Below are 11,686 nucleotides of genomic sequence, written 5' to 3'. Positions count from 1 at the left end.
AAACAACGATGGCAGACTTTCTGTTTTGTGTTTTCTGCCGATTACGAGGGAAAAATATTTGCTGATGGTATGTTTTACTACGCTTCTAAGGCGAAATGGAAAATACTTAAAACACTATGGCTGGTAGACGACGCGATTGAGAATAGCACAAAATCTGACCTTCGAGAAGTAATTGCCCAAGAAAGCGATGCTGTGATTATGCACAGCAGGCTAAGCCACTACGACCATGCGCAGTTCTTTGAGATAGTTGAAAAGGTAGCAGACAAAAAGCAGCGGACGACTGTTTGGGTAATAACAGAGATGACCAGCCATTTGACAACGAGTCCTCAAGCGATTACTCCAGGAATGTTGAAAGTAACGCTCAAACGTCCAGGGAAATATCGAGACGGCGTTGTTTATGAAAACAGTCTTCGAGATGCCATGTCGTTGTTTCAACTTTCCTTTGAAGAAAGTGTCACAAAATGCATTGAACATTCAAACCTGGAGGACTGCATGAAAGAAGGCAAGCGCGAGACATTAAGGAGTGTCGCTGGAAGGTAGCCATTTGAATTTTTTTTTGAAAATTACCGACTTGAATCAACCAGTCCTGTTTTTAGTTAACAGATTTAAAATCATCTTTATCATCTCATTATGTAAAATTATCGATGTCCTTAAGCTACTTCGCGAAACTTGGAGTTATTTTTTTCTTAATGAGCTAATTTACCTGTGAAGTGACACACATTTCAACATATTGGCGTAGTAAGATAGAGAGGCACAAACATAGAAATAATAATCCCTAAGGAAACCAGAATGTTTAAGGATGAAAAAGATGGACGCGGATTGCGAATGAATCGTTAATGATTACTTTTAGTTTTATTATTTTCTCTCACGACAAAGATAGACAAGCGTTGTGCTGTTTCTCACCGCAAATTTACGCTGAATTATGTTTTTGAATTTCCATGGTTAGACACCTGGCTAAGAGTGCGTTGTTAAGTGCAAGCATTCTCCTCGATGATCAAGAATCTATGGAAAATACAACAGCCTTTACAGTTTGGAATTTGAAAAAGGATATAGCTGGCACGAAGAAATGGTCTCGTACAGGCATGGGAACAGCTACTGGCCTAGCCATGGACAGATTTATAGCTCCAAACGGGAAACCTATACAGCCCATTTCTAAGCCACCTAGACCAGTTGTCCACGTGGCTGTGAACGAATACCCACCATTTGTCTATAAAGATGACCCTTTAGGAGCCGAGGAGTGTCTTGGAAGGTCCGTTCCCTGTTACAAATATAACCAGGGGGAATATTTGGCAGATTCTGCACCACAAAAATTTTGCTGTTTCGGGATCTCAATAGACTTCTTATCGTTTCTGCAGCAAGACCTTAATTTTGATGCAGACATTTATTTTGCACCCGATGGACAGTATGGAGTAGTGAATGAAAGTGATGGTTCTTGGAATGGAATCGTTGAGGAGTTAATCACCAGGAAGGCGATGCTGTCATTGGAAATGGGCTTGAACAGACGTCGAGCAGAGGTGATCAGTTTTGCTCATCCCACACTTCTCCTGGAGCTTGGTATTCTCGTAAACAAGAATGAACCTGAAGGTACAAATCAGTGGTTTCTTTGCCCCTCATTTTTGATATCATTTTATTGAATTCGTCGGTAAAAAGTCGTAAAAAGATGGGCAAGAGGCCCGCGTATTTCGTGCATTGCCTGAATTGTTTTGGTTTAGTGTGCGTGCATTTAATGAGCATGTTATCGAGAAGCAGAACCTGATGAAGTGGTAAAGTGGATTCTCTAAGACATTGGATTGCAGCATTCTTCTTGCATTCTAATTCTTCCACAATTTTTTACTCCTTTTTTTGATTGGTTTCCTCAAATAGTATTTCCTCGTGAAGTAGCATGAGGTCAAAGATGGGCATAAAATCTGTTGGTTACGTGGTTGAGCCTATTGGGGGCTGGTAAAGTAACCTTTCATCATATCATTAAGATATTTTTTGTCCACTGTTTACCAGTAATCAATCAAAACCATTGGTTGAAGCCGTTCCACGTACGTCTATGGCTGACTCTGATGGCAACTGCCTGTATAGTCTTCATTGTGGTATGGTGGTTGGACAGGAAAAGTCCACAGGGCTATCGTCACATGCTGAAAGACAGTGACGAAGACGGATTCACACTACTCGGTATACACTATATGTTGGCTATATCTCAAATTCTTGGGTCTTCTTGGATGATTAAGTCCAGGTTAACGCGGTTGGAGCCTCTCTCTGTTTGGAAACTTGCGAGGGTTATGGCCCCCCTTTAGGTGTCTAAATGATCTACGGATCACCTTTTATGACAGGACGGGAAATGCGTGCACTGTAAGTACCTCCCATTTTCCCATACAAAGCTCGCTTAGAAAATTTTTCTAAGGCTTTGTATCGGACAACCAGAGGTACTTACAGTGCACACGTTTTCCGTCCTGTCATGTAGTACCAACACAACTGTCAAGTGTCCTCTGAAGCAGTTTTCAGAGTCCCCATTCACTTTATTAAAAGCTGAAAGCAATTTTTCCCAACGAAGAAAATTATCGGTAAGGACTGCAGATTAAACAAAATATTCAGATTTGTTTTCGCTTGCTTTCTGACAAGATTCCATCAGTTATGTGGGTGGAGTGACATTCGGAAAAGACATTGGGCCAGAGAAAACTCCTCGAAGTACCAGTTCAAGGCTAGTGTCTTGTATATACTCCTTTCTTGCTCTTATCTTGATCAACTCGTACTGTGCTAACCTGACGGCATTCCTTGTGGAAGAGAAGGTTGATCTTCCATTAACTGGCATTGAAGATCCTAAGGTAAGATTTTATAACTGTAATATTTGAAATGGACTAAATGGCTGACTGATTGACAGGTTACAGACTTCCAAAGCCACTAACATGAGTGGCTACTTAGCTGACAGACTGATCGACTGATCCATCGACTGACAAATCGTCTGTCCCTTCATCCTCGTCACCGACTTACCGCATTACTTAATTACTTCATTGAGTTATTTCTTTGTTAGTAATACTTAGACAGGCTGGTTTATTTCAGCTCTGAAGCTACACTTAGTTTACATGGTAGCCTGTGTAAACAATGACAAGGGAACACCACAAAACTGGGAGCGACGTTCCCTATATAGTCTTTGCGAGAAGTGCTTGGGCTTGGGTTCTTTAATTTCTTCCGCTAACCAGTGAGTAGAAGATGCAGGAGACGGGGCCCACGGTTTAGCATCCTTAATCCGGAGTCTAGAGCGTCTAACCCTTTTCAGATGTCACAGCAAAGGAAGCAAATTCTTATTATTTTCAGACTCGGACTGTTTGTGCCGGGTCTTGAACGGCTTGGATCCTGAACCTCCCTCACGGCAGTCCGGTGCTGAAACAACTTCCAAGAAATAGGGTTTTAATCTGAGCCGCCTTTCAAGACGAAAAAGAAAATTAACTAAACTGCTCTCTAGGTTTGGTTTGTCCCAACTGATCTGACTTACTATTTATATTTGCATACTTCTGATTTTAGCTCATCTCAGAACCTGTCTCGTTTATGGTAGGGGCGGTGCAAGGTTCAAATGAAGAAGACTATTTCAGGCATCACGTTAACCCATCATTCCGTAAAATTTATGAGGTAAACCTGCAAAAGAACAGATTGAAAAGTCTAGAATCAGGTGTAACACTGCTGAGAAAAAGGTAAGGATCTACATCCCATCATATCTGTGATAGATTTCGAAGGATGAGAAAATTTTTGGTATTAGAAAGTAAGAGTACAAGATTTAGGTTTCAACAATCCTTACAACAGAAAGTCCGTCCAGCTTGTTTTATATTTCTGTACAACATTCGTAACGTTGTTTCCTTTCAAACCATCTCTTAATTGTCCAATTTTCAAGTTTCTGATTCAGAGAAGCGACAGTTAAATTGGTGTTTTGGTGTTTTGTGCGTTTTCGCTTATCATCAGCACGAGTTTCAGGAAAATCAGTTATAAACAACTATTTATGAATCACGTGATTTTCTCTAGATCTCTTTCACTTAGTTTTTGACATATTAATTTCCTTTCTTCGCTTGTACAAAGATAGTAGCTTTTCTCTCTTTCTTCCTTTTACTTTTCATTCCACAGTTTCATTACTTACTTCAATCACAATTCGTGCATAATTGAGTTTGTCACATAAATACTTTCCTTTCAGAATTATTCAAGGATTGGTTGGAGATTACTCAGCTCTGAGAAAAATCGTTAACTCCGACAGGAACTGTAGTTTCAGTTTAATAAAAGATCCCACCTTTAAATCAGGATACGGTTTCGCGCTTCCTAAGGACTCCCCCTGGGTGCAAGATGTTTCTCTTTCCGTCCTTAAACATCAAGAGAATGGGACAGTCAAATCGATCGAGGATCGATGGTTTCCCAAGAGCGCTTGTATTGAAATCAAACCTCGACCGTTAGATCCAATCGATTTTTCCAATCTTTTCTGGGTTGTGCTCACCGTCATGGCATTCTCAGTGCTTGCTCTTCTCGCGGAAATACTTATCGTGTTTACCTTAATTAAGTGTAGCAAGATGCTAGGGCCCTTTGGAAGGCTCCTGAAGAGATTTCTATTTGATGTAAAGAAAGGAGAAGAGGATTTGCTTACCATCCATTATTCCGGAAAGCGAAAGGCCAGTAATTATAATATCACAAACGGACCTTTCACCTTCCAGAACCAAGAGTTTGTGGAAGATTATGACTTGTAAAGAAGTTTCGCTTCCAAGCGATAGTTTTGTGTGGAACTTCCGACTTTCTTCCCCCAAGTACAATTAGCTTCCACAATCTCCCGTTCAGAAAATTGTCTGAGTTAACCTTTAATTTAAGAAGATGAAAGCAATCTGGTTGCCTGATCGATGGGCTAAAACTCCGAACGTCAGCTTCGAAATTCTTCACGGTGTCCAATTCATACTATCAACTCAGTTGACAAAACCGAATTATCTTGACCGACTGACTAACTGACTTGTAGGCTAGCCAGCTGACCGACCGACATATCGACTGTCTGACCGACTAACTCATCAGTAAGTAAACTCTTTATATATACTTATCAGCACTAAAAGAATACTAGTCTTACCAAGATGTCCAAGGACAAATAAGAATCGAAACTGACTGTGCGACTCCTCTCTCTGACGAAGGGCTAACGCTCGAAACGTCAGCTTTTTAACTCGTTACGGTGGCCAATTTACTCTTTCGACTTAGTTGATATAACCTATTACCCCCACCGACGCAGCACCATAGTTTTTTTTTTAGAAACTTTCACCCTTTGTTCGACTGATAGACTGATTGACTGACTGACACAGACAGACAGAAAGAAAGACAGACAGAAAGACAGCCAGCCAGCCAGAAAGACAGACAGATAGAAAGACAGACAGACAGACAGACAGAAAGAAAGACAGACAGACAGAAAGACTGGCAGACAGGCAGACAGACTGACTAACCGGCTGACTAACCGTCTAAGTGACTGAATGACATATACTTATTAGACATAAATAGCAGACAATGACTTACTTTAAAGCTTTATTAATTCATTTAAAACCTCTCGCAGAGTGAACTGACATTTAAGTAGCCAGATACTTCGTGCTGGCTAAAAAAATCACTCACTAAATAAACTGCTGATCAACAGCTGTAACACCGACGTTTAATACAAAATTTTCCCTAAACTGCAATAGGGGTTAAGAATTTTTAATTTTACTTTTACAACTTTTTTTGTGAAATATTACGTAATAATTCAAAAAGAGCGAGCCAAAGAGGAAAACTCGATGTAATATTATTGCCTTGACTCCTAAATTTTCGCTCTATCTCGACAAAATGAACTCTTTCAAAAGATTCAGGACAATCAAGACAGCCTATCCGCCTAAAAGGGTGAATCCATGAGCATTGCAAGCGACCATACCTGTTTCTTGAAACAAACAAAAGCGAATGCACTGACGTTCAACTCTGAGAAAAGCATAGTTAGCAGACTGTTTACAGCGTAAATACAACAATATGGCTGCGGAAGCAATTTTCAAACGAATTGCAAAAATCACCCGTGATTGCATCGGTTTTCAATTTCATTTGCTCTGTAATTGATCAGGAAAACAAGCCCAAGACTCTCAGCCAATTAGATTAAAATTGAAACTAACCAGGAATTATTCCCTTGCGTTTTCTCGTTCTTTGGGGAGTTCATTGTTTGCTGTTGTTGTTCCTGCTTCTTTTTGTTCACTTTGAGTTCTTTGTGAACCCATCTCATTACTTTGGATTTGATTTTACAACTCTCCATCAAAATCGCTTCATGACGCCGTATGACTGCACTTTAATAACTTGCTATTTTCACCCGTACGTAAGAACTAAACAAAAACACTTTAAATATCTGGCTCTCTTTTGGCGCTTATGAAAACAGTGTTTTGAACGTAACCATGTGTTACTGAATGAACTGTATATGATTTAAATAACATGCTTCAACTGCTTTCTCTTTTATCAAATAAACAATTACGTCAGAACAAATAAATACCTTACTAAACAATTCAGTGAGATATACGCAAAACTTGAAAATAAATAAGAAATTAAATATACAAAATTTTATAGTGCCAACGGCAATACTTTCTTACATCTAAAAGAAAAATTCTGCTCGTAAAACATTTTTCTAGAATTCTCATCGCAAACTCTACTTGTAACAGGATAAATTGACAATTTGCAACATTATCACCAATACACTGAAAGTACTGAAAACAGAAATAACATCTTCCCCAGCCGTGGGAGGGTGAAATTAGGGACCTTAAGAAGCCACGACGGCGACGCCAAGGAAGACTTCGATTAAAAAAATTAATTTCTGCTCTTAGTTAGAATTTCAAAAATAGCTGCAGGAGCTTACTGTCTCATACAGCGCCATAGCTCAACTTCAGCATGACGTATAAAGAAGCCGTTGAGTTCCAAATGGAAATTAAAATAATTTGCCGTCGCGGTTTCGGTTCGCAGACCCCGCAAATTTTGGCGATTTCACGTTGTTTTGCATAGGACGGCTAAGAAATGTACAAAATTTCAAAACGCACGTGCTGAGCTATTGTTCTGCCAATTAGATCTCTTGTTTTTCCACGTCCTCGTTGCCGTCGCCGTCGTGGTTTCTTAAGGTCCCTATTATATTCGTACATTTCGTATAATGTACTTGTTATGATTTAATAAACCAGTAGTGCATTACGTATGTAATAAATTCCCAGGAACGACCTAGTTATTACTGTGTTGTGTCAATTTAATAATCTATTTGTATAATTTATTTTTAGAACAATGTGTTACGTCTTTGAAAAGAGATATTCAAGCCCTAACTTGGAGATAAAAGAACCTATTCAGTTATTTTAATTTTATTTCTAGCTTTAATTGGAGTCTGTATACACGAATTGAGTATGACTTATCCAAAAACAAAATGTGTCAACACTTAATTTGAAAGTATGTAAGCGTTATGTGCTAATATTATCACTTAAGTGCGTGCACAATTCTTTTGGCCGAAATATCGTCGAATCTCAGTTAAGAAAGAGACATGACAGTTGGGTGACAAAATGCGACTTAAAATTTTATCCTAGGTTGTCACGCAACGGATGATAGAGCTAATACACATCTCATTACTGTTTGAATTTCTCCAGCTGTGGATCTGAATGCGCCAGCACAAACACCAGGTCTGTTTGCTGAAGTACAAAGTTGTATGGCGGCGAGCAAATCACATACCGTTTGGCGGACGGAATTCCAATGTTAATCTTGTTACTGTCACGGAAGCGGAAGAGACCGAGGCAGATCATAGACGAGGACTGCAAGGCGTGCAAAAATAAATCGCCAAACTTGCCACCATCCTGAAAAGAAACACGAAATGATTACATACAAATTAACAGCAAATCAAAGCCATTACACAAGCTGCTTGCCACAGATGTCTATGATATCCACAGGGATTGAGGCTCGAGCCCCGGATCCAAAACAGCAGCATTACGCTCTGCCATTCAAGCTAACCGAGGGGAAGTCATGAAATGAAGAAGACTTACCCCGAACTGCGCCAATGGACCATCAAACAGCGATATCTGCACAATTTTACAACGGCTTCTGGTGTCTGCTGTCTGTGCAGCGTCCAAACCTCCTTTCAGCTCGTCTCCCTCAGCGATATGCTCTTCTAGAAACTGATTCACTCCACCGGTTACCAGATTCCGCACGAGCGTTAGCACGTCCGGGTTGAAGTAGCTCTGCGACAAAAATAGGTGATTAAAATCAACATTCTCTTTAGTTAAACCAAGAGGAAAGGTCACGGGGAAAAAGGCAATGGAAAGTCGCGGCAATCCTAATCTTCGCAACTATCATTTGGCGAACTGCACTTGAACATTTCTCAGTTTCTTCTCAGCTACTTACCGCGCTCATCAACGAATCCAGCATGGAGACAGTAAAAGCTGTACCACAAGCGAACGGCTGGGTAAGATAGAGTTCAAGGTCGTCATCGTCCTCGTCATCAATGTCTAGGTACTGCACACTCTGATCAAAAGCTAAAGAAAATCGAACAAAGTCGCACACATATTAGACAGATTGTAAATCTTGACGCTTTCTACTCAAGTACCCTTTCGTGCTTCCATATCACCAGCTCACAAAGCCTAACACGATCCACATAAATATTACATCTTTTTCGAAAAGTTTAACCTAAAGAGCGAAAAACGATCCACGACAACGCATAAAGGTTAGATTGGTAATGGTTATAGTAAGGAAGAAACGGCGCAACACTCTTAACAAAAAGTATTGGAAAGTGTTGCCCTCGAGACTGCACAGCAATAAGAGGCGAAAAAAAAAACCAACAAACGAAAAAGACAAGTGCCATCCTTGAACTGATGCGGCATCGTCAAGTCTACAAATTTAATAAGTGCCTCTTGTCAGTTCAGTAAACTATGGACTCACTCCTTCTCTCAACTTTCACTAGATCATCGCACTTTACTCCTGAGCAATTTGTCAAGTTTTCTGATAGTTTGCTGTTACACATTCACATTCGAGAACGGAGATCCCAACTACTTATACCCTCTCTGTGCCCTGCTGATGTTTGCATCCCATTCTCTTACAGAAAGGCGCCCCTACCAGGAAAACTAGTTAAGGCTTGAAAGCACTTACCAACTTCTGTGATAATAGGGACATTGCACCCATAAGCTGAGCCTCTTCTCTCCACCTGTGGTGGCTCGTGAAACTCGAGACCCGCAAAAGCGTTCCTTGTATTCTCGCTCAGCATTCCAACTGCGTCGTCAAACGACATAGCTTTTAGATTCAATGACGCTAAAATCGATTCCTTGTCGGCCAGTTTCGGGTCGTCGGTTTTTCTAGCCGTGGAAGGCGACAAGAAAACGACCATGTCCGCCAAGTTTGCATTGACAGCCCGAAGATCTGCTCGGCAAAATGGAGACCCCTGAAACACGAGACAGAAATTTGTAGCTGTAAACTCATTTTGAATAGAAGTGAGTCTTACGTCTCGAGCCTTAAGGCTCATTACCACTACAATATATCCTGGTCACCGAGGCATTTAGCGAGTTAAAGCATTGCTTCTCCCTCTGGATCGTTTACTACACCGTAACAGTCAGGATTCCGAGTGAGCTCACAGGTACCTATTTATGGTCCAGGGTAGCATGCAGTAAAGGCGTCGTTTTGTCACATGTCAATCACAAGGGAAGTGCTTCCTACATTCGACATAACAGAAAGGTCGGATTTTACACACCTCGACACGAAGAGAATCCGCGCTATTTTTCTTTTGTAAGTGAGAAAGCATAGTTCTAGAAGACATGGCTAGCACTTCTAAAAAGAACTTAACGGTCCTTTTCGGGTGATTTTTCTTGAAACTGAAATTTTCTTTTATTCTAAGATTCTCCAAATAGTTCATTCGGGCGCTTTACGAGACGATTTAAGGGTCCGAAAAGTTTCTGCGTCATTTGAAAAACGTGCACGCGTGTTTTCCTGTTTTACTTTTGTAATGCGTGTAAATGATTCGACGAGTGTTGCTTGAACATTAGTGCGTCACGTATACTCACCGGAAGAACAAAGACATCCTCAAAATTGCACAGCTGATACCACTGAAATTAGACAACGAAACATACAAAATTATAACATGAGTAGACCACGAGGCACTGAATCATTTTCACGTCCATTTATTTTTAATCATGCCGGAAGGGCTGAGAAAGGAGGAACCAGTAAAAACCACAAACATCAATTGGAAAAAGTATACAAAAAAAAGCACTTTTAAAATCTAAAAGTTTAATTGCAGTTACGATTGGCTTGAGTTTTGTATCTGATTGTACGAGAAGGTGGCGCGAAAATTCCCAACCAATCACAGGGCTCTAACCAATTAGAACGTCCGCCAATGTACTCAAAGCAACATCCACATCAAAAAAGCCGTTCGTTACATAACACCTACCTCTCTCGCCATGTACTCCTTATTTCCAAGAAAGACGATTTTCTTCAGTTCCGATTGCAGCAGATTACTAGCTCTCAATGGTATGGCCTGGGAGGTAACATGAAACGTAAAATGGTCAAACATCAATAAAATAGGTCTCATTTCTCGCGAGAAAATTGTACAAAAAAATAGAAGCCTGGGAATATCCTGGAGTCTAGAGCAGGAAACGAGGAGTACTGCTCCTCCAAATGGACCGCGACGCAAATCCACTCCAGGTCCTCCCTTTTCGATTCAAAAGCTTTCATTAACAGCTTTCCAATAGTCCATTTTAGAATTGTGTGCTTGGTTGCAGCGCCTTTTAACAGGAGTGAGGCTAGGGGTGACCTTGTTATGATACAAACCTTGCTGCCTTTCAAATGTAAATCACTTTGTTATCATGCTTACTAGATACAGGTCTCTATCACGACAAGGTCACCTTCAGCCTCACTCCAAATCGAAGGCTTGGCAACTAAGTACACAACTATAAAATGGCCTATTCCCTGTGAGAGAAAAAGTGTCTTAATCAAGAACTGGTCAACTCACCAATGGTCTCAACCCCAAAAGCGGGGCGTCTTCTTCGTTGAAAACACAAACAAGTATATGGTGCGAGAAAACGATATTCATAGCATCCTCTCGGGTCTGTTGAGGAAAAAAGAACAAGCTAAAACACTGTAACTCAAGAAATAGCTCCCTGGCGGCCTTAACGAGAGTGGCTGTTTGGGGCTGCGTCGGTGGGGGTAACGAAATAATTTGGATATATCAACAAAGTTGAAATGGTAAATTGGCCACCGTAAAAATCTTGAACAAAAGCTCATCTTTCAAACCGGCAGTCTAAATCCCACAGGGATAATCGAACGCTTTTCATTCCACTAATTTATTCTTGTTTTTCTCGTTGCCATGTTCCCACCAATAACGTAGCTCCATTTTCTGCCTTTAAAAGCTCACACAACCCACAATTCCTCTATTCGCTCCGACGAAGGGCTAACGCTCGAAACGTTAGCTTTTGTAATCGTTACGGTGGCCAATTTGCTATTTCAACTTTGTCGATATATCCAAATTATTAACGAGAGTGGGTTCTGTAGAAAAGCAAAGCACAATCTTAGGACTCAGCCAACCTGAATCTCAGAGTACATGGGTAATCCTGAAAAAAAGAGGAGCTTTGAAAATCATTTAACTCTTTCCCTCGCAAAGGTGGCCATAAGCCGAAAAACAAGTTCTCCTTACAATGTGAATAAATTTTCAAGCAGAGAGGAGATGAAGGAAAAAAGTATCGCTTAA

General features: G+C 40.5%; 2 protein-coding genes across 9 annotated transcripts in view; one reads left to right on the top strand and one right to left on the bottom strand.

Moving 5' to 3' along the window:
• The window catches only part of LOC148739996 (glutamate receptor ionotropic, NMDA 2B-like), an 8,061-nt gene extending 964 nt beyond the window's left edge, over positions 1–7,097 (top strand). Inside the window, exons 2-7 of the mRNA XM_088748055.1 lie at positions 1–536; positions 947–1,584; positions 1,996–2,163; positions 2,611–2,813; positions 3,511–3,677; positions 4,169–7,097. The exon at positions 1–536 is cut by the window's left edge and continues 78 nt beyond it. Of these exons, the coding sequence (XP_088604181.1) occupies positions 1–536; positions 947–1,584; positions 1,996–2,163; positions 2,611–2,813; positions 3,511–3,677; positions 4,169–4,709 (2,253 nt within the window). The 3' untranslated portion in view covers positions 4,710–7,097. The remainder of the gene's footprint in view (positions 537–946; positions 1,585–1,995; positions 2,164–2,610; positions 2,814–3,510; positions 3,678–4,168) is intronic.
• The window catches only part of LOC111336401 (calcium-activated potassium channel subunit alpha-1), a 28,693-nt gene continuing 22,511 nt past the window's right edge, over positions 5,505–11,686 (bottom strand). For all 8 annotated transcript variants that reach the window (XM_088748047.1, XM_088748050.1, XM_088748048.1 and 5 more), the window contains 7 exons: positions 10,952–11,047; positions 10,391–10,477; positions 10,008–10,049; positions 9,103–9,391; positions 8,362–8,492; positions 8,004–8,198; positions 5,505–7,817 (listed from right to left, as the gene is read on the bottom strand). In XM_088748047.1, coding sequence (XP_088604173.1) covers positions 7,593–7,817; positions 8,004–8,198; positions 8,362–8,492; positions 9,103–9,391; positions 10,008–10,049; positions 10,391–10,477; positions 10,952–11,047 — 1,065 coding nt within the window. In that variant the 3' untranslated portion in view covers positions 5,505–7,592. The remainder of the gene's footprint in view (positions 7,818–8,003; positions 8,199–8,361; positions 8,493–9,102; positions 9,392–10,007; positions 10,050–10,390; positions 10,478–10,951; positions 11,048–11,686) is intronic.

The sequence above is a fragment of the Stylophora pistillata genome, chromosome 2, assembly GCF_964205215.1.
Source record: "Stylophora pistillata chromosome 2, jaStyPist1.2, whole genome shotgun sequence".
NCBI classification, from domain to species: Eukaryota; Metazoa; Cnidaria; class Anthozoa; order Scleractinia; family Pocilloporidae; genus Stylophora; species Stylophora pistillata.
The sequence above is the reverse complement of the archived record's forward strand: the minus strand, read 5'-3'. Positions and strand labels throughout refer to the sequence as shown.